This window comes from Penicillium alfredii, assembly GCF_028826965.1.
Source record: "Penicillium alfredii strain IBT 34128 chromosome Unknown utg000009l_segment0_segment0, whole genome shotgun sequence".
Lineage (NCBI taxonomy): Eukaryota > Fungi > Ascomycota > Eurotiomycetes > Eurotiales > Aspergillaceae > Penicillium > Penicillium alfredii.
In genome coordinates this window covers 3,292,857-3,314,501 of record NW_026622706.1, presented here as the reverse complement: position 1 = coordinate 3,314,501, position 21,645 = coordinate 3,292,857, and the positions used below count along the sequence as shown (strand labels likewise).

General features: G+C 54.1%; 7 protein-coding genes across 7 annotated transcripts; 3 read left to right on the top strand and 4 right to left on the bottom strand.

Annotated features, from left to right (window-relative positions):
• Nucleotides 1–555: 555 nt before the first annotated feature.
• NUU61_007160 (uncharacterized protein) lies at nt 556–1,100 on the bottom strand (the record flags this gene model as incomplete). The annotated part of the gene is made up of 2 exons (XM_056657685.1): nt 556–960; nt 1,074–1,100. 2 exons carry the CDS (start codon nt 1,098–1,100, stop codon nt 556–558), a joined length of 432 nt encoding a protein of 143 aa, XP_056510485.1.
• Nucleotides 1,101–1,830: 730 nt separating this feature from the next.
• Nucleotides 1,831–7,340, top strand: NUU61_007159 (formin sepA; the record flags this gene model as incomplete). The annotated part of the gene is made up of 4 exons (XM_056657684.1): nt 1,831–2,240; nt 2,318–3,001; nt 3,066–6,513; nt 6,567–7,340. 4 exons carry the CDS (start codon nt 1,831–1,833, stop codon nt 7,338–7,340), a joined length of 5,316 nt encoding a protein of 1,771 aa, XP_056510484.1.
• Nucleotides 7,341–7,938: 598 nt separating this feature from the next.
• Nucleotides 7,939–9,902, top strand: NUU61_007158 (tRNA modification GTPase; the record flags this gene model as incomplete). The annotated part of the gene is made up of 2 exons (XM_056657683.1): nt 7,939–8,286; nt 8,382–9,902. 2 exons carry the CDS (start codon nt 7,939–7,941, stop codon nt 9,900–9,902), a joined length of 1,869 nt encoding a protein of 622 aa, XP_056510483.1.
• Nucleotides 9,903–11,559: 1,657 nt separating this feature from the next.
• Nucleotides 11,560–12,363, bottom strand: NUU61_007157 (uncharacterized protein; the record flags this gene model as incomplete). The annotated part of the gene is made up of 2 exons (XM_056657682.1): nt 11,560–11,886; nt 11,959–12,363. The coding sequence occupies 2 exons, from the start codon at nt 12,361–12,363 to the stop codon at nt 11,560–11,562; spliced, it is 732 nt and encodes a 243-aa protein (XP_056510482.1).
• A 576-nt stretch (nt 12,364–12,939) lies between these two features.
• NUU61_007156 (ankyrin repeat protein) lies at nt 12,940–16,371 on the bottom strand (the record flags this gene model as incomplete). The annotated part of the gene is made up of 3 exons (XM_056657681.1): nt 12,940–15,411; nt 15,459–15,864; nt 15,929–16,371. 3 exons carry the CDS (start codon nt 16,369–16,371, stop codon nt 12,940–12,942), a joined length of 3,321 nt encoding a protein of 1,106 aa, XP_056510481.1.
• A 492-nt stretch (nt 16,372–16,863) lies between these two features.
• On the bottom strand, nt 16,864–19,200 carry lysF (homoaconitase LysF; the record flags this gene model as incomplete). Its single annotated transcript, XM_056657680.1, has 1 exon — nt 16,864–19,200. The coding sequence occupies one exon, from the start codon at nt 19,198–19,200 to the stop codon at nt 16,864–16,866; it is 2,337 nt and encodes a 778-aa protein (XP_056510480.1).
• Nucleotides 19,201–20,137: 937 nt separating this feature from the next.
• On the top strand, nt 20,138–21,530 carry NUU61_007154 (O-phospho-L-serine:2-oxoglutarate transaminase; the record flags this gene model as incomplete). Its single annotated transcript, XM_056657679.1, has 2 exons — nt 20,138–20,902; nt 20,961–21,530. 2 exons carry the CDS (start codon nt 20,138–20,140, stop codon nt 21,528–21,530), a joined length of 1,335 nt encoding a protein of 444 aa, XP_056510479.1.
• Nucleotides 21,531–21,645: the final 115 nt, after the last annotated feature.

Genomic DNA, 21,645 nt, shown 5'->3' with positions numbered 1-21,645 from the left:
AGTTTTTTTTTTTATCTCTTTCCGCCAGTTTTGCCTGAGACAGGTACTATGCGGGGAAATGTACAAGGTAGCATCATATAACGATACCAATGAAATGATTATCTGTGATATTTCTCCCCCTTTATATTCTTCTCCACGCGATATTGGCAAAAGACCACATCCATACTGCAGATGCACCTGCGACAGATGGGGGACCGATACCGATCTCAAAGCCAAACCAGCCCCGAATTATCCTGGTGGATCTCCGAACCATTCACATTCTTCCGATCAACAATTACAGCTAAGATGAATAATTCTTGAGAGGGTTTCGAGGGGAAGCCCAAGTTGTGTCATATGTGCTTCCGCGGGAAGAATCATAGTATGAATGATGTGACTGCGAGTAGTAAGTCTATGGCGACAAAACAACATGACCGCGATGCCTAAAATGCAGAGACTTGTTCGACAAAACAAAACACAAGTTCTCACCAACAACGCCGTCCCCATGACCGTGGAAAACATAAACCGCAAGCTCATGACGAATGATTGAATGTATAGTACCGCAGAAAGAAGGCGAAATCAATGCCGATGCCCGTCTCCCTCCTCGTCGCTATCATCCATAAACCCCTCCTCCAAGTCTCGACTGAGTCGGTCCTCCGCCTCTGCGGCCGTACTGCGCCGACGCTCAAGTGCTTCCCTCCGCGCCTCGTCCATGTTCATCCCGACCATGAGCTCGCCCTCCTCCTCGTCGATGCTGATATTGTCGTGGTCTGCTAGGTGGGCGCCCGGCTGCCAGGACGAGGGGAGAAAGAAGCGCATGACTATGTCGGCGATGCGATCGCGCAGGGAAAGTGTGTGCGCAGAGATGGCGTGGAGGGGGAGATATTGGGAGTAGCGTTGGTGATAGCGGCGGAAGAAGGGGATGATCAGGAATGAGAAGAGAAGATACACGATCAATGCTATTGAAGCAGGGATTATAATGGTCTAAAAATAAGGAAGGGTTTGGGTCAGTTCTGTGGTCTGTGGCTTCCGTTCTCGAGTTGTCCAGTCGGGGAGATACTGTGGAATGACGGGTGGGAATAGGGGTATGCGCGTACCTTGGCAAAACTTGATGAGGATCCCATTGTGGAGGTTGATATTCCAGAAATGGGTGTTATTCAATATAAAGGAGTAGCAAGGCCGTTTCACTTGCCATTAGGGGAGTAGGTATCTGTCGATAAGAACCCCCGAGTTGTTGACAATACACGGGATCAAAGGTCGTGGCTTCGGTCCGAAAGTCCACAAAATGGGATGAACAGGCAATTAAAGGAAAAAAAAAGAAAGCCCGAGAAAAACACACAGTTGGCAGTATGTCTTCAGCTCATGCCACCAAGTGTCAAGGCAAGCTTACTGAGGCCATTAGACCCCAGACTATCACATGACAGTCTACATCACGTGATACAACCGGGGAGTTTCTCCGAGCCCCCTAATCAGGGCGACGGGACCAAACGCCCGTGCTTTGATCGACCCTGGTGTGAGACAGGACTCGCTGGGACTTGTATGCTCCCACATCTTTCATGCCACCTTCTCTCCCTTTCTCCTTTCTTTGTATGGTGAGTCCTGTACGGCGCTTTGTGTGTTTTGTTATTGGCCCCTTTCAGCGCGGCTCCGTCACCAGCGCAGCGGGTATACTTATTACCCAGGGAGGGACAACACAGAAACCACTTTGATCATTTTGAATGTCATCACCCCTGCACACCAGATCAAGAGCGATACCGCTTCGGCTCGCGGACAGATTTCGAAATCCCAGACTGTCTTTGAGAGTACTGCGGGGGCCCCTATGCTGCGCCCTGCCTGTCCCCAGTGACGCCCAATATGCCCACCAGCGCACCAGCCGATAAATCTAGGCAGACCTCGGCTGGAAAGTCGTTTTTTGGGAGGAAATTGTACAAGGACCGGTCTGCCGATGATCGCTATGATGGGTATGGAGGCTCTCACGATAGCCTCGCGCCGCCCGGCAGTTCAGCTGGCTCGCGCTCGTCCCGCTACTCGAAACGCTCTTCGATCCAGTCCGTCGACATGACCCATGATATGGACCCCGGTAGCATAGCGCCTACCGCCGGTGTCATCACATCTATTCCCTTCGAGAGTCTTCCCTCCGACACTAAGACGCCGATCCCGATCGACTCCATGTTACGGCCTGATTCATCCCGCCATGAGGCTTCACCCAACCTTATCGGCAAGGCTGGTGGGGACTTCCATCAGTATCCCACTTGGACTTCAACGTCTGCGCCAAATGGATATGTCTCGCATCCCTCGGGTCCTCGCCCACCCCCCAATCGAACATGACCATGACCAGCAGTACATCTGGTGACCGTGGTACTAGATATCAACAGTGGGGGCGACCAGGAAGTTCGGCTGCAAATAATGGGATGGGCTATAATTCTTCGATGGACTCGTCTTCAAACTCTCGAACGTCGCTCGACCAAACCAGCCTTTATTCCTCCGTCTCTTCCAACACGCGAGGCTCGACCTACTTCTCCTCAGACGGCTCATCCCGCACCCTCAACACCTCACATTCGGGTGACCGCAACACTATTTTCCCTAGCAGCAGCAGTGGCCGCCTGTCAAACGCCCAATCTTCCTGGCAAGCGACGCAGCCGGTACCGGCTGCCGTGCCCCGCCCTCCAGATCACTACCTGACGCGGCCTCGAGACGATCGCATGGTTGATCATTTATTCTTGGAATTAATGCAGAAACGTGGCTGGCAGAATCTTCCCGAGCAAGCCAAGCGGCAGATGCTGTCATATCCCGCTTCTAAGAAGTGGACTTTGGTACATCAGGATCGGTTAACAGAATTGCAAGGAGAGCAGAAGAGAAGACAACATGCGCGACAGACTCATGGCCACGATGGACTTTCCGGTCTACTGGAGCGGGCCGATGAAGAAGGCAGCCCCGAGTGGTACGTGAAGAAGGTGATGGACGACACAATTACTTCCAAGCAGCTCGCCAGTTTGAGCGTCAGTTTACGGACTCAGCCTATCAGGTAAGTCCCTCAAGATCCCAATGCTCTGTTATTCAGTATCCCGCAACATTGACCACCATGGTAGTTGGGTGAAAGCCTTTGTCGAAGCTCAGGGTCAGGTTGCCTTGACCAATGTTCTCCAGAAGATCAACCGAAGAAAAGCATCTGGCCCTGTCCCCGCTCCCCCCACTGGCGATAAGGATCTGGATCGAGAATACGACATTGCCAAGTGTTTGAAAGGATTGATGAACAACAAGTATGGCGCAGACGATGCCCTCGAACACCAAGGGGTCCTTGTCGCCCTGGTTAGCTCGCTGGCATCTCCTCGTCTCAATACCAGGAAGCTTGTGAGCGAGGTCCTTACCTTTCTTTGTCACTGGGCCGATGGCCAAGGCCACATGAAGGTTCTCCAGTCGATGGATAAGGTCAAGCATGATCACAACGAGACTGGTCGCTTTGATGCCTGGATGCGTATTGTCGAGGTGACCGTTGATGGCCGTGGCAAGATGGGAAGCTTGGTTGGTGCCAGTGAAGAGTACCGCAGCGGCGGGATTGGCATGGAGAATCTTCTGATGGAATACGCTGTTTCAACCATGATTCTCATCAACATGCTGGTGGATGGAGCGGAGAATGACTTGCAGCTGCGATGTCATATCCGGGCTCAATTCATCTCATGTGGTGTGAAGCGTCTCTTGACGAAGATGGAGGGCTTCCAGTATGAGGTTATCGACAAGCAGATTGAGCGGTTCCGGGAGAATGAGGCCATCGACTATGAGGATCTACTCCAGCGCGAGGGCAGCAGCATGAAAGACAACGTTGAGGGCGAAGTAAAGGACATGAGCGATCCTCTGCAGATCACAGATGCGATTGCGTCCAAGATCAATGGAAGCCGGGCCCATGACTATTTTCTGTCGGCCATGCAGCATATGCTTCTCATCCGGGAGAATGCGGGCGAGGAGGGTCTGCGGATGTTCCAGCTCGTGGATGCTATGCTCAGCTACGTGGCCATGGACCGGAGGCTTCCCGACCTTGACCTGCGGCAAGGGTTGACGTTCACCGTGCAGAGTCTCTTGGACCGGCTTCATACGGATGCAGAAGCAAGGCGAGTTTATGATGAGTCCCTGGAGGCCCGCCAGATTGCTGAAGCTGCCATCGCCGAGCGTGATGAAATGAAAGCGCAGGTGGAGCTTGGTGCCGAGGGTCTTGTCAAGAAGCTCCAGAAGCAGATTGATGAACAGGCCGGCATCATCGACCTCCAAGGACGGCAAAACGAAGCTTTCAAGGCCGAGGTTGCAGAAGTGCAGAGACTACGTGCACAGGAACTGCAGCGAAATGAACTGGAGACCCGAGAGCTCTACCTGATGCTGCGGGATGCCCAGGATATCGCCGCATCCAATGCTCGGAAGAACAAAACTACCGGAGTCGCAGACGCGACCCATATGCCCGGGATCATGGATCGGGAAAGACTCATGGAACGCTTGGAGCGCCAGCTTGAAAGAACCAAGACTCAATTCAAGCTTGAAGGCAAGGTCTGGGGTCAGCACGGGCCATCTGATCGTCTCCGCGAACTGCGTGAGAAGATGGATGGAGAAGGAGAGTCAGATGAAGAGTTTGCAGAGCAGACCCGTCGTACCCTGGATTCAAGTGCCCTGGGGTCTGTTTACCGGAAGCGAAGCCATATTCCAGAGATGGATCAAACGCCGGATCACGAACCGCAGCCCTCTCTGGACGAAAATGATGAGGATATGCACGACCGGACTCGTCAAGCAGAGCTGCAACAACCGCGCATGAACCCTGCACAGGCGACAGGCCTGCTCGGCGAGCTTGCTTCTAAAGTTCCCAAGTATGATGATGAAACCCCCGAGGCGGCTGGTACCGCAGAAGAGCCCACACCTCCAGCACCCGAAGAAGTCAGCGTTGCCGAAGAGGCTCAGGATCAAAACCCGGAAGACAAAGAAGAGGCGACTCAAAAGGCTATACCCCCTCCGCCCCCTCCACCTGGTGGGAGTGTTGTACCGCCTCCCCCTCCCCCAGGTGGAAAGATTGTTCCCCCTCCTCCCCCTCCAGGTGGAAGTGCTGTTCCACCGCCGCCCCCTCCAGGCGGAGCCAAAGGTGTTCCAGCTCCGCCGCCACCGCCCCCTCCCGGTGCCAGACCCGGGATGCTTCCTCCCCCTCCCCCTCCCCCAGGAGGTGCTGCAGGACTTCCACCACCACCACCTCCTCCGGCTCTTGGGGCTGCAAGAGGCTTGGTACCGCCACCGCCACCACCCAGCGCACCCTTGGGTGCAGGCTGGCGGCCGAATTATATGGTTCCCGATTCTGTTTCGTCCCCAGCGCTTATGCCATCTATCCGACCTAAGAAGAAGCTCAAAGCTCTCCACTGGGAGAAGGTTGATACTCCTCAGGTGACTGTGTGGGCTGGCCATGCACCGACAGCCCAAGAGAAAGAAGAGAAATACACGGAGCTCGCCAAGAAGGGTGTGCTGGATGAAGTTGAGCGGTTGTTCATGGCCAAAGAACACAAGATCTTTGGAACTAGTACAGCAGCGAAGCAGCGCAAGGACAAGAAACAGATCATCTCCAATGACCTGTCTAAGAATTTCCAGATTGCCCTGGCAAAGTTCTCTCAGTACCCTGTGAATGATGTGGTGCGGATGATCATTCACTGTGATCGGGAGATGCTGGATAACATGGTCGTCATGGACTTCCTGCAAAGAGATGAACTGTGCACAATACCGGAGAATGTTGCCAAGCTGATGGCACCCTACAGTATGGACTGGACCGGACCCGATGCCGTCAGTTCTGAACGCGAGCAGGATCCCAACGAACTCACTCGCGAGGATCAGTTGTACCTCTATACCTCCTTCGAGTTGAATCACTACTGGAAGGCCAGAATGAGAGCGCTGGCATTGACGCGCTCCTTTGAGCCTGAGTATGAGTACATCTCTACGAAGCTGCAAGAGGTGGTGAAGGTTAGCGAGTCGTTGCGGGATTCAGTTTCCTTGATGAACGTGCTCGGCCTGATTCTGGATATTGGAAACTTCATGAACGATGCCAACAAGCAAGCTCAGGGTTTCAAGCTGAGCTCCCTCGCTCGGTTGGGAATGGTCAAGGATGACAAGAACGAGACCACCTTCGCCGACTTGGTTGAGCGGATCGTTCGCAACCAATACCCCGAGTGGGAAGAATTCCTCGACGAGATCAGCGGCGTGGTTGGTTTGCAGAAGACCAGTGTTGATCAACTTCGAACCGACGCCAAGAAGTATATCTCCAATATCAAGAACGTGCAGTCGAGTCTGGATGCGGGCAACCTGAGCGATCCGAAGAAATTCCACCCGCAGGATCGTGTCAGCCAGGTGGTTCAGCGAACCATGAAGGACGCCCGGCGAAAGGCTGAACAGCTGCAGCTTTACCTGGATGAGATGGTCAAATCGTATGATGATATCATGGTCTTCTACGGTGAGGACAACTCGGATGAAAATGCGCGACGAGACTTCTTCGCCAAGTTGGCCGCGTTCTTGCTCGAGTGGAAGGTAAGTTCATTTCTACGCTTACTGTAATACTGGCAGAGCTAACAATGTGGTAGAAATCACGAGAGAAGAACATGACCTTAGAGGAGGCTAGAAAGCGCACAGAAGCTTCTCTTGCTCGCAAGCGCATCAATGTTAACCTCGCCAACGGCGGTGGCGGTCCAGTTGAGATTCCGAATTCACCTGCCACCAGCGGTGCAATGGACTCCTTGCTGGAGAAGCTACGTGCCGCAGCTCCTCAGGCTAAGGATCAGCGCGATCGCCGCCGCCGTGCTCGGCTCAAGGAGCGCCACCAGTTTCGCGTCGCCTCGGGTCAGCATGCCCCCGACGCCGATGGGGCCGAAGAAGGTGACTCTGGAAGCAACAAACCCGCTGACGGCGACGAAAATGTTGATGAGAATGGCCATCTCAGCCCTCCTATCGCCGAGGATGAAGAAGGCGGGAAAGAAGTTTCTGAAGGCGAGGATGTTGCCGATCGAGCTGCCAGCATGCTCCTCGGTTTGAGAAGCAACTCGGACGCTAGCGGCGAGCGCCAACGACGCAGAAGAGAAAGTGCCGACGAAGAGCGCCGGAACCGCCGCATGAGACGGCGCACTGGAGCAACCGGGAGCAAAGACGGCGCCGATGGGGCCGGCCTTCCGGCAGTCCAGGAGCCACCCTCGCCGTCGCGTACAGATTCTATTGGCACGGAGGAACAGTCGCTCCCAAGCCCTCACGACTCGCAACCACCGCCACCTGAGATTGTCATCTCAGACCAACACGATGCGTCATCCAAAGAACCCCCGGCTGAAGGGTCTTCTGCCAACCAACCCATTGAATTGTCGGATTGAATCCGCTTTAATCTAATGTTTGATAGAGTCTTTGTGATGTCGTCTCGGAATCTTTGTCTCCTTTTGCATCATCATCACCACCACCATCGCCCTCGACTGTATAATACCCTTACCCTCACTTGCTTTTCTCTTTTTTCTTGATGAGCTAAACATGGTGTCATGATACCATCTTCCCTCTCTTTTCTTCTCTGCACTTCATATGCAATTTTTTACTGTCTCGTGTCTCCGTCGAGGGCGCATTCGCAAACCTACTTGACCATTCACTGTCCCATGGTCTCTCTCATTGTACATAGTCTTCTTTTTTTCCCTTCATGGCCTACCGCCTTTGGTCATGTCCAGGTCGATTGGCTCCTCCCATTGAATTACATCTGGTGCTCGAAGTTCTGACCTGTTTCCCATGTGGACTTTGAGCACGGGCGTGATGAAGCGAAATTTCCGCTGTGCAATATAATCTTAGTGTCTAGGATGTGAAATTTTTGCGACCCACATATAGATAGAATCCAATTCCCATCGCAACAACGCTTCAGCTGGCCCAGATAGGCAAAATATTGGCGCTTGATCGTTTGTGTATAGATTCGATCACGTGACCTACAGGCCCATGAAGTCAACTTGCGACGCACCCGCGTTGTCTTTGACCCTATGGCCTCCATTGCCCCAGTTCTTGCGCATGCGAACACCTCTTCCCCGAAGCTTGCGTTGGGCCTCTCCCTTCCGCCCATCATGGAATCGACCATGGACCGCAAGCCAACATGACTTTTGTCTACGACCTTATGCCGCAATCTCCGAAGCACCAGTCCGGCAGGTCATTGGGAAATACCGCAGTTTCTCTTCGGCCGTCCCTGCTAGATTCATGCTAGATGCTGACTCGACTATTTACGCTTTGTCAACTGCACCGGGAAGAGCAGCCATTGCAGTCGTGCGAGTCTCCGGTCCGGCGTGCGTCTCGGTATGGGATTCCCAGCTTAATGAGTTATAATGTCGCATGCTCGCATAGGGGTGCAACTTACTGGAAACTAATCGCTGATTTTATTTGATCATCAGATATACAATGGACTCTGTCCACATTCTCCACTTCCGAAACCACGCCTTGCAGCGCTCCGCACTCTCTACGACCCATCCCAAAACCCCTCCGCCAACAGCGTACTCGATGCCGGCGCCCTGGTCCTCTACTTCCCCGCCCCAAAGACCGTCACTGGGGAAGATGTGCTGGAGCTCCATATCCACGGCGGCCCGGCTATTGTCAAAGCCGTGCTGGCGGCCATCGCACGCACCACCCAGTCCGACGCGGTGGTGCGCTACGCGGAACCGGGCGAATTTACGCGCCGCGCCTTCATGAACGACCGGCTCGGTCTGCCACAGATTGAGGCGCTCGGCGATACTCTGTCCGCAGACACGGAGCAGCAGCGACGGTTGGCAGTGCGCGGTGCCAGCGATGCGCTGCTGACGCGCTACGAGCGATGGCGCCAGCTGTTGCTGCATGCGCGCGGCGAGCTGGAAGCCCTGATCGATTTCTCTGAGGACCAGCATTTTGACGAGTCGACCGAGGAGCTGGTTTCGTCGGTTGCGTCGCAGGTTCGCGCGCTGCACGCCCAGATTGGTTTTCATATCCAGAATGCGTCCAAGGGTGAGTTCCTCCGGAATGGTATCAAGGTCGCACTCCTGGGTGCCCCGAATGCCGGCAAGAGCTCGCTTCTTAACCGTGTTGTCGGGAAGGAGGCTGCTATTGTCAGCACCGAAGAGGGTACCACTCGTGACATCGTTGATGTCGGTGTGGACCTGGGCGGGTGGTACTGCAAGCTCGGCGACATGGCCGGCATTCGCGCTGACCTCGGGGGCTCTGTTGTCATTGGCGCAATTGAACAAGAAGGTATCCGGCGAGCGAGGGCGCGCGCCCTGGAGTCGGACGTAGTGGTTGTGGTTGTCTCGCTGGAAGAGGCCGTCGATGGTGTTCGTCTGTTCGTGGAGCCCGAGGTTCTGGATGCAGTGAATGACTGCGTGGACGCAGGGAAATGCCTGGTCATGGCCATTAATAAGTGCGACAAACTACCAATAGCTGATCGGAGCAGCCGCCTGCCACAGTCTCTAAACGGGACTATCCACGACATCTTTCCGTCCGTGCCAGAGGATCGCATATTCGCCATTTCCTGTGAAGAGGCACAACAAGACTCGCTATCTCTAACCCAGACCGACCCGGGTAATCTCCAGGGCTTCCTGCGCGGGTTGATCTCCACCTTTGAGCAAATCGCGTCGCCTGAGGGCGTGGACGGGGATGAAAGTGGCCAATATGATATTTCGTACTGGGAGGACTCCCTGGGAGTCACCCATCGCCAAAGCTCTAATTTACAACGATGCCTCGACCACCTGGATGATTTCCTGTCTCAGACCTCCCCCAGTCACCCTGATCCATCCAGCCAGAATGGCCTCGCCCCTCTTGAATCCGAAGTCGATATCGTCACCGCTGCAGAACATTTGCGCTTCGCTGCCGACACGCTGGCCAAAATCACAGGCAAGGGCGAGAGCGGAGATGTCGAGGATGTGCTGGGAGTGGTCTTCGAGAAGTAGGCCTTTTATTTTCGCTTTTTCCCTTGTAGCTTTGCCAGTCTGGATGGTGAACTGACAGTCTCTTCAGATTTTGCGTCGGCAAGTAATTGGTCTTTCGAAAAGCGCAGCCGTTGTTCTCGGCGGGTTGGTCTTTTGGGTTGACGGCGATCCCTGACTTTGGGGGGGGGGGGTCCTCGCTCAGAACGAGAAGGATTAACATGGTTTATTGCCGTCGGGATGAAGTTTGCTGCTTCTTGTTGCTTGCGAGTCATCTGTTTATCGGTTTCTGAACCTGGTCGTCTTGGGAGGCCCTACTTCCCCACGGCAGCTGGCGTCGCATCATCTGCCTTGCCGGCAGGTCCATTGTACCCTCCACGACCCATTGAAAGAGTTGTTTAAAGTGGCGAGAAGAAAGCGATGGAGGTTGAGATATAGAGCGCTGGCGAGAAAGGAGATCTCTAGGGCTGGTGTTGCGATGACTATGGAACGCTCTGATCCAATCCGACGTGTTCGAGCAGAGCATGCAATGTATAAATACCCCCAGTTCGATGATAATATAAACTGAAATAAAGAGGCAAAGGAGAAAAGTAGAGATGGGCAGGGGTATTCCAGGTTTCATGGCATCCTTAAAACACCGCGTCTGCCTTACCTGGTTCCCCTAAACAGGCAATATGAATCACCCCAGGCATCCAGAATTTTCGACTTGTCTCTGTTTTTCTTGCCATTTATTATGATTGTTTTATTATGTCTTTTTGTTTGAATGTTTTCTGTTTTGTTTTCTTTGTTGTTTCATTGAGATTTGTCTGTCTGAGATGTCTGACGGCTGATGGTTTCGTGTTCCTGAGCATTCGACTGCATGGAACCTTGGAAGGTTGCATGGAAGGTCTGAGTCAAGGTTATGGGTGGTTTGTGAGAAGACTGAATTTTTTTTTTTTTTTTTCAGCTGAGCCAACTTGCCCGGCTAAGACGAGGAATCCTCGAGATTGATAGTTGCAAGTATGGATCTGTTGAGTGGATCGGTGCTAAACATAAACCACTAAGATAGGTTGCCCCCTACTATAACCACCGACCAACCTCGAATATTCTACAATATTCTAAATCAAATTAGAAATATACTCCCCTGGGAAGATCTCCACTGTCTTCAGGCACCCCCAGCCAATCTCCAAAAATATAAAATAAGAAGCTCACGTTGTGCCATTGCAGATTCCCAGCTGAACCGCTATGAATAGCACACATCCCTGTGCCCATGTGGCTTCTTGTCTGACACTGTCGGCATTCCGACTGGGATTCTCGGATGATTAGCTCGTTTCAGCCTTATTCGGGGCCCGCATCGGGTATGTTGCGCCATTCTTATTATTATTCTTAGTAGTTGCAGTATCGGTGGGAAACAAGCCAGTGGATTTCAATGCATCCCAGAAATTTGAAACCAGTCCCTCTCAACCATGCTCAAGGATAATGCCCCCATATGTTAAGGCAAGGGGAAAAAATAAGATGCAAAGACGAAAGAAAAACAAACAAGGAACCCCACCCCCGTAAGTCGCCCAGCCCGGCCGAGACAGCTTCAATCGGAACTCGCTTTGTATCATGAACACATATTCCCGGGAAAGATCCACCGTGTCTAACCTTGTTGAACCACATTCGATCCCGCAAGGAGAATTTGGATGCTTCTTCTGTCCACTCAGAGCATGTCGCCGATGTACGCTCGCAGGTTTCCCAGACACTCAGACTCATCCAGCAAGTAACTGCAACCCGGGCTATCTTCGGCATGCTGGAAAAGAGACGAGAGGGAGCGAAAGCAGGCACCACAGCAGCTGCACCAGAAGCGGTCGGTTGGGTGGCAGGTCGCGAACGTCTCATTCTGGGAATGTCCCAGAGCGATCTCCTCGACCTTGTTTCCATCCATACAGGGACTGCATTGCAGATGGAGGAGCAGGTTGGAAAATTGAGCGAAAGAGCGGTCACAGATGTAGCATTCGAAGACCCGAGGTTGGTGGATTCTCTCGTGCTATATAGAACCAATTAATGGTCAGGTTAGCAGCCCAGTCCTTCCAGAGAGCAACAGAAGAAGTCCACTTACTTTGATAAAGTCGCCTTTTTTATCAAAAGCCCGCAAGCATACGTTGCAGGTCAAGTGCTGAAACTTGTTGTGGGCCTTGAGATCTCCCTTCGAGTTGAAGAATCTGTCGCATTGAACACACCAGAAGTGTCTCTCGAGGTAGTGCCTTTCGAGATGGGCGTATCTCTTGAAGTCAGGGCTGTCGCTGCAATGTTGGCAGAAGTGGTGTCTCATGGACAGTTGACGGTGCACCTCGAGGGATTGCTTCGAGTCAAAGGCCTCCTGGCATCGCTCGCACCACTCATGGCGCGTGGTGGTGCGACAGTGGGAGAGGATGGCTTCGGCCGTCAAAAACCACCGCTGACACAGGGTGCACCAGAACCCATCTTCATGGTACTGGACGTGATTGCCAAATGCTAACTGCATTTTCACAACAGAAAACAGAAAACGGAGGATATCAGACTGGGGTGCAGGAGGGACGATGAGGGCAAGTGCGAAGCACGTGATGTTGGCAGGAAGATGGGATGGGCAAGTGAAAGAAACAAATAAAAAAAGGCAACGACCAAAATACCCCTCGGCGACAGTACAACGACATCATCGCGACACGAAAACAGCATGAGGCAACGCGATGTGTAGCCTAATAGCTTGGCCACAGCCAAGGTGTATATCACCTTGGAAACAAAGACGGTAATCATCACCATGTCTCTTCCACGCTGTTTTCTTGACCCATGATGGATAGACGAGACGACCATTGTTCTTGTTCACCGGGTGCCTGCATTAGGGCACGTTCTTGTTGCTGCTAGATGACCTAATCTCGAACAATGAGAAGAGCCCAGGATATCTCGGGAATAAAGGTATCTCCAAAACTGCCAAGTCATAGCTCTGATATTTGATGATGCAATCCGCTGACTGGAAAAATGCCAAAAGGCTATCAGGGACAAGCAAGAAGGAGAAGAATCATATAGATCAAAAGGTGGTAACACCTAGTCTTGCATCACGGAATTATTCCAGCTCATATACACCACTTCGGACATTCGAGCTTGCCGTGACACCTGGATGAAGCTCTCCTTCTGAGGCTGTATACACCGAAGAGATGGAAATAGAATCTGAGTCTGAGTGATTCTCGACAGCTTGTGGGTTCTGTGCCTGCAACTCTGACCCGGAGATCTGCGACGTATCGACTGTTCTGGGAACCTGTTCCGCCCCATCTTGATTGGAATGCGAGGCTTGAGATGAAATTCTGGATTCCCCGGGCCTGCCATGGTCTGGGAACATCCCGGGTGCTTGAGTGGATGGCGCGGACCATCGAATGGGAACGGGCCGAGGAATGTACACCGCGGATAGTCCCGGTGACTCTTCCCTGGTTCGCGAGCGGCTCGGACTTCTGGTTCCCCACGGCCGGGGGGAGACCTCTCGACCGTCATTCAACGACGCTGCAACCCGATCACTCACCAACGAGAGACGTGGATCGTTGATTTGTGGCACTTCCTGCCTGTCTGGATGCGAAACAGCGTCGATGGGTCCTGTGCGACAATCTCGGTGCACTCGTTCTGGAGTGGCCGACCGACTACTAGGGAGTCCCTGCTCGAGATTCCCGGGTAGCTCCTGGCGGGTGGAAGTTCCGACTTCGCGAGTGAGTTGCAAAGGCAGAGGACAGGATCTGCTGTTTGAATCGCGTGCACTCTCAGTGCGTGGCACACTCGAATTTGCCCCCTTGGCCATTGATTCAGGATGTACTAGGGCTTGATTGAGAAGTCCCTGCACCTGCCATTTCCTTTCATCTGAGATATGGGCATGCGGGGAAAACCCAATAGTCTCTGGCATGAGAATCATGTCTGGAATGTCCAGTTCGGGAATGTTGCTGCAGGACAAAAGTAGCTGGAGAACGTCGGGATGCCCATGGTACGCGGCGTAGCGAAACGGCTGCCAACCGGTCTCGTCTTTCCTCAACGAGGATGCACCCTTGTCCAGCAACAGCGAAGCGACATGCAAATGACCTCCCATGGCGGCTAAACACAAAGGTGAGTCCTCTCGAATGCTGTCTTCAAATTTGGCGTAAAGCGGAGACCCTCGATCGAGGAGTTTCTGCACTGCAGCAACATGCCCATATCGACTTGCGGCACAGAGTGGCCGGTCTCCGATCCCATCTCGGCCATTGAGCGAGGCCCCCTTCTCGCACAGCAGGTCCAAAAGGTGAATGGAACCCCATGACGCTACAATATGAAGAGGTCTTTGCTGATGCTGGTCTTCCGGGGCTTCAATGTCGGCGCCAGCCAAGAGCAATAGCCTCGCAATGTCGGAGGCGTCTGCCATGCAAGCATAATGAAGGGCCGTAAGGCCTGTCTTGCACCGCTTATCCAGGGGTGCCCCCTTGCGCAGCAGCAGTTCGACCACTGCGAATTGGGATTGGATCACGGCCAAGTGGAGAGGCGCCCGGCCCATGGCGTTTACCATGTTCAGAGACCCTTTCTTTTGACAGAGAACCCCCACAATCTCTTCATGCCCATTGTAGGCGGCCCAATGAAGCGCAGTCATCCCCGTGTCATCAGTGCTACGAGAAGACGCCTTCCGTTTCAACAGCAATTCGACAGCTTTGAGCTGGCCAGCCTCCGCTGCACAGATTAGAGGCGTCTTCCGATCACGACCCGGGGTCTCAATATCTGCGCGGTGATCCAAAAGAACGCTAATGACTCCAAGGTGACCTGCCTCGCACGCGTAGTGTAGCGCCGTCATCATGGTGCCATCCTTGGCCTCCAAATCCGCGCCGTGAGAGACGAGAAGCTGCACAATCTCTTGGTCTCCTGTCTTGACAACTGCATGCAGTGCAGTCATTTGATTTTCGGCACGAGCATTGGCCTTAGCGTCATGCATTAGAAGCACCTGCAGAGCTTCCAGTTGACCACGGTCCGCAGCAACCCGGAGTGCGGTCCGGCCCTGAAAATTGGGGGCTTCAATCAAATTGCCCTCTGCCAGGAGCATTTCCAGAACCCCACAATGCCCGCGCGAGGCTGCCAGATGAAGGGCTGTCCAGCCCGATCCGTCTGTTACAGCGAGCCGGGCATTTCTCTGGATCAGCAGGTCAACAACTTCCTCCCTTCCACAATGCGCAGCCACTAATAGGGCGTTGCGACTCGACCGCTTATGGCGTTCCTCTGGGTCACAACCTCGCTCAATGAGCCGTTCAACCTCATCCGAGGAGCCAGCCTGGGCAGCCTTGACAATGGGCGGAATAGAAGCGACGTCTGTGGAGGTGAGGTCGATGCTGGTGTTGATGTCTGTTTCTTCGTCCCTGCGCCTGCCACGCCCCCCGGCTGGACTGCTGGGCTGAAAATTCGAACGGCTGCGGCTGTTCATGCGCCCAAGAAACGATGATATTCGCTCCCTTGTCGATGGTGAGGAGCGAGCGGTTCGACTCGAGGCTGCAGATTCTGTATGCCATCGCCGGACGGTACTTCCATCCGGCCGCTGAGGGGGCTGAGGGGGCGATTAAAAGAGACGCTTCTGCTGTGTCCCGCATTCACTGGCGCCGAGGGGCTGCTCGGCAGAGCCAGATAGCCCTGTTGCTGGGCAGGTACCTCTAGGGAAGAGGTGTTCAGATTAAGGGTTCCGGTCCGGCTGCTGTTGTAGCCTACATCTGTGAATAAGCTCGGGGCATGACTCGAGGCAATGGAGTGGCTCTCTGGCGAGAGAACGGTTGGAACAATCCGTTGCTGCTGGGCGCGATAGACCGACGTACCGGCCAACGCCCGGTCAAAATCGAAGGCCCGTTCGCTGAAGGCCGGGCCACTACTCTGCGACATGCTCCCTGCGCGCGATGCAGTCCGGCTGCGACTGGACAAAAGTGTCTGTGTGTCGTCGGCGACCTGGCGTATGATCTGACGGGTCGTGGCCCTCCTGAGCAAGCGGACCTGCTCCGCCGACGAATGGCTTATAACCGTCAGCGCTCCTCTGCCCTTGGGAGTTGGATTGGATCCCGGTGCGCGCTTCTTACCATTGGCAAACCTGAAGCAGTAGCTGCAGGGCCATCACCTGCGCGTGCAATTTCTCCTGGTGTCCTCTCATGAGTTCATCATTCCAGACAACCCTCACTCTTGCCCGAAACCCCGCAAGCCTCTCCTCTTGGCCGCCCTGGACCAAGGCTGCGACATCCTGCGATAGCACCTCCATGATCACCCGGCAGCCATTCATGGCCACCGCCAGGCTGTCATGGTATTCATCCGGACTTGGGCCATTGGCAGCGCTGGCCCGGGCCCATTCTCGCAAGCTGGTTAGAGCCGTCTGAATGCAATTCAGCTCCTGGATAAGGGACTGAATAGTGAGATCGGCATCGCGGAATCTGCCGTACAGCTCATTCAAGCCATGCACGGTAGCCACGATAGCCTGAAGCACTTGAATTCCTCCTGAGAAGACACCAAAAGCCGACACGGGGTCCATGGCGCATCAGGGGGGGGGAGGGGGATGGGTGGGGGGTGTCAGCTCGAGACTGGGACTCATAGCAACGAAGATCACATGGGGGCTAATGCAGGCCCCGGGCTCTTGTCTCTTATTTTCTGTCTGGTTTATAGAGAACAAGATCTGTATCAATCGATGCACGCAAGCCACCCTCGCTTGGCTCGGGGCCGCCCAAGGAGGCGCAGCAGGGGGAATCTTCAGGTGTATAACATCGAGTGGAGAAGCGGCTGATGCTTGTACTTTGTTGCCACTTGATATGCTACTGCCTGCTGTGATTGTACTGTTGCACCTATCATATCAATGAGTACTAATGATCCTCTATACTCTTCAATGAAATGTATTTGCTTTTTATACAGAAATGCCTCTCTACATGCACATATATAAAATAAAAAGAAAAAAAAGCTCGGGTATCACGTCAAAACGCCAGAGATTCCGTCCCAGTAAGGGAACACACCCGATGGAAAGAAAAAGAACTTAGGCTCCAATCGCATTTTTCACCCACTTCTCGAGACCTCCCTTGGCAATGATCTCTTGCACGTTCGGGGGCAACTCGCCGACCTTGTGTGTCCACTTGGGACCATTCTCACCCTCCTGCACCTCAATGCGGCTCCGGCGAACGTCCCAAGTCAGGGTCCAGCCGGTACGACGGGTGAGGGCTTGATCCTCAGCGTTGCCAAAAGTCTCACGCAGGCGGCTGATCAGGCGCGGGATCTCCAGTCCCATCAGGGCATTGTTGATACTGTTTCGAGAGAAGATGTTGCCGAAGCTACCGGACACCACAAGCGGAATCTGCTTGGCCAGGATCGCGGTCGCGGCCTGTTCGCGCGAACTTCCGCATCCAAAGTTGAAGCCCGTGACCAGAATGTCACCTTGCTTGGCGATCGAGGAAAAGGCCGTGTCGTAGTTTGACATGCAAACCTCGGCCATGGTCTGCACGGGAACGTTGTCCTGGTAGGTGTACTTGCCCGGGTAAATACCGTCGGTGTTGATGTTGTCGCCGTCGCAGAACACAATCTCACCGGAGACCCGCTCGGGGAATCCAGGGTACAGCTCCGTCAACGCGTCATCCGAGGGAGCCTCCTCCGTAGCCGGTTCGGGAGTGAACTTCTTCTCACCATCGGCGACCAGATCATCGAGCTGACCAATGACCTTCTCCAGGGCCTGCTCGGCCGTGAGCATACGATCCTCCTCTCGGATTCCGTCGCCCTCGCCACGGACCACACCATTCCAGCCCTCTGGAGTTTGATACCAACCAGGGCCACTGAGCTTGCCACTGAGGGCGCTTGCGGCCACGACCTCTGGGCTGCCAAGGTACGCCTTGGCATCGGTGCTACCCATGCGACCCTTGAAGTTGCGGTTGGATGCGCTGATGCCGACCTCGCCGGGCTCAAGCAGACCGGTGCCGAGGCCAATGCAAGGACCGCAGCCGGCGGGCAGAGTTGTGGCGCCCGCATCGAGCAAGATCTGCCAGTCACCAGCACCTTCGGCAGCGATCTGCTCCGGGATCGAAGCAGCCGCAATGTAAAACTTCACACCGTCGGCAATCTTAGGAACTTGACCGCCGTTCTTCTCGGCAGCTTCCTTGAAAACTCGAGCGGCAGCAGCAATATCAGACGCACGAGAATTCGTGCAAGACACCAGGTAAGCCTTGTTCACTTTGATATCAGCGGCCTCCAGCTCATTGAGAGGGGTGGCCACCTTGACTGAGTTCGGTCCCGAAACGTAGGGAGAAAGCGAGGAGAGGTCCAAGAACAGTTCCTTGGAGTACTTGGCTCCCTTGTCCGCGGTCAACGGGTTGGCAAACAGCTGCTCCAGAATCGGGTGGGTGAACCGTTGCGGGGCCAGCGTCTTGTAGGGACCATCGGCCAGACCCATGGCGGCAGTTGTCGCCTTGGCCTTGAGCCAGCCCTTCAGCACGTTGTCGATGGGGAACAGTCCTGACAGGGCACCCCATTCCGTGGTCATGTTGGCAATTGTCAACCGGTCATCCACGGGCAAACTCCGCATAGTCTCCTCGGAGCCAGTAAACTCAATGGCGTGGTTCAAGACGTCATCTTTGTCAAACAAACCGCAAAGGGCGACAATCACATCCTTGCCCGTAACACCAGGGGGCAGAACACCCGTCAAGGTGACCTTAGCCACCGGGGGAATCTGCCACCAGGTTTTGCCCGTTGCCCAAATACTGGCACCATCTGTCCGCACAATTGGAGTACCCAAGCAGCCCACGCCACCATACATGTTGCTGTGGCTGTCCGAGGCAACCACCAGGGTGCCTGGCCACGCAAACCCTTCCTCAACCATGATCTGGTGTCCAATACCTCGGCCGGCGGGGTAAAATTCAACGTGGTGAAGCTTGGCAAAGTTCTCAATCTGCTGGTACTTCTGCAGGTTCTTGTCGGTCTTATTCTGCACGTCGTGGTCAAGGGTCATCACGATCTGCCGGGGGTCGTGCAGCTTGGAGGCTCCGATAGACATGAACTTCAAGGCCACAGGCCACGAGTTGTCGTGGGTCATGCAGCGGTGCGGAGAGATGGTGACATAGTCGCCGGACTGAACAAACTTTTCTTTGGCGAGACCGACAGAGTACTGCTGCACGATCTTCTCGGTCAGGGTCTGAGGCACAGCCTTGGAGGCCTGCATAGAAGAAAAGACAGCGGCAGACGTAGGGTCCTCCAGCTGGGAGTGGAAAGCTTGCTGGAAGAACACCGGAGAGGAAGCAAAGGTCCGGCGCTGTAGGGTGCTGGGGACAGGGCCGCGCAGCAAAACCCAGCGCCGGCCAGAACTGGCGGAGGACATTAATCGGGACTGCATGAGAGCACAAGGCCAATGTCAGTTTACCATTGCGAATCAATTGGGCCCTAAACAGTGACAAGACCTACAGTCATGCTGCCGTACAGTCCGACTTGCTGATTGAGAGTCGGGTCGAGGAGGAAAATTGTCGCTCGGCAAATGAACGGCCGGGAATGACTCATCCTCGCGGTGATTGGATAACAACTAACTATGAGGAGCTACATAGACACAAACAGTGCAAACACATCACATTATGAGGCACGTGATTCTTCTATTTCGCCGATGCCGGATCGATGAGCACGTAACGGGCTCTTTCCACCTGCCATTGCTATACATTCGCTGGATGGATATCTTCTTTTCTTTGTTTTTACCTCCACCTTTTGCTTTTCTATGCCAGAACAGTAGCTATGGGAGCTACTACTACTGGGTCTGAATACTTCAAACCATTCTACATAAATAAACAAAACAAAGTCATTGCATTTTGCTGTAGTACTGCAGCTCCAGTGAAGAGACAACCACGACACCAGTACGGCCGACATGTCATAGTTCAAGAAAACGAGCAGCCTAGGTAGCTACAATGAGACTGGATATTTCCTATTTTGGGTTTTTTTTTTTTTTTAATCGAAATTCCTCATTCCATAATTTCACCTCGAATAGATCATGTTAACTTTTGACTCATACCCCGCCATAGCCGCCCTCAGCGGCCTACAAAACACCCCCAAGAGAGGTATCGTCGACTGTCGATCCAGTGACTGAGTTGGACTGCAGTCCAAAGAACAGAAATTCGAGTTGCCTCACTCCCAAAATCTTTTGTCAGCAAAGTGCATAAGTATACTTCTGTTCTCCCAAGGTTGATCCACAGCGCGGTTCCCCACTGTATCTTTTTCCTCCCGCTTTTCTTTCCTGCACTACACCAGATACCTCCGTTGCTCTCCCACGATAAATATTCCCCCGCAAGATGCCCTCTCGACAAGAAGTTTCGTATTTCGGGGCTGGCCCAGCGCCCCTGCCGACCAGCGTGGTCGAAGCCGGCGCAAAAGCGTTCGTGAACTACAACGACTCCGGACTCGGACTCGGCGAGGTCTCGCATCGCTCGCCTACCGCCAACAAGATCCTCGACGACGCAAAGGCCAACCTGACCACCCTCCTCGATATCCCGGACAACTATGAGATCCTGTTTATGCAAGCCGGTGGCAGCGGCGAGTTCAGCGCCGTCGTCCAAAATCTCGTCTCTGTCTGGGTGGAGCGCCGACGCCGTCGAGCGGAGGCCGACGTGCTCAAGGCCAACCCCGGGGCCGAGAAGGCACAGGTGGATGAATTGGTCTTCCAGAGACTTCAGAAGGAAGTGGACGAGGAGCTGAAGCTGGACTATCTGGTGACGGGGTCTTGGTCGCTCAAGGCGTCGCAGGAAGCCAGCCGACTTGTGGGCTCAAAATACGTCAATGTCGCCCTGGATGCTCGGAAGGCCAATAATGGAAAGTTCGGCACGATCCCCGCTGAGGATAGCTGGTCGTTGACCCCGACTAAGCGTGAGGGAGGCAAGGGATCTGCATTCGTCTACTTTTGCGACAATGAGACTGTGGATGCTGTGGAGTTTCCGGGTTTCCCCAAGTCTCTGGAACCTCAGGGCCAGGATGAAGAGGATGAACGCCTTGTCGTGGCAGACATGAGCTCCAACTTCCTGAGTCGCAAGGTCGATGTCAGCAAATACGCCGTCATCTTTGTAGGGTTTCCAGCTGCCATTTGCATTCCGTATACATGGAGCTAACAGATATATACAGGGCGGTGCGCAGAAGAACATTGGTGTCACTGGTATCACCATTGCTATCGTTCGTAAGGACCTCCTGCCTCCTCAGACTACGACGCCGCCTCCGGCCCTCCTCCACCGACTGAACATTGGTGGTCTTCCCGGACCGGTGGTGCTCGACTACGCAACTATCGCTAAAAACAACTCTCTTTACAACACGCTCCCCATATTCAACCTCTGGGTTGCTGGTCAGGTCATGGCCGATCTGGTGACCGCATTCGGTACTCAGAAGGTCAGCGGCCAGGAAAACATCGCCAACCACAAGGCAGAGCTTATCTACGGTGCTCTGGACAAGTACCCGCAGGTGTATCTGGTTGTGCCCGACAAGAGTGTCCGCAGCCGCATGAATGTCTGCTTTCGCGTCCACGGTGGGGACGATGCCAGGGAGAAGGAGTTCCTGTCGGGGGCAGAGAAGCAGCTCCTCCAAGGCCTTAAGGGACACCGCAGCGTGGGCGGCATTCGAGCCAGCAACTACAATGCTGTTCCGCTGGAAAATGTGCAGAAGCTGGTGAAGTACCTTGAAGACTACGCCACGGGGCAGTAGATTGCACCGGAGGCAGTTTTGTTGGTGCTGGAGAGCGCATTCAACCTCGGGCTTCTGGCCAGAAATATGTGATGAGTAACGATGGGACGCAAAGGCGTCCAGGACAGTTGCGACT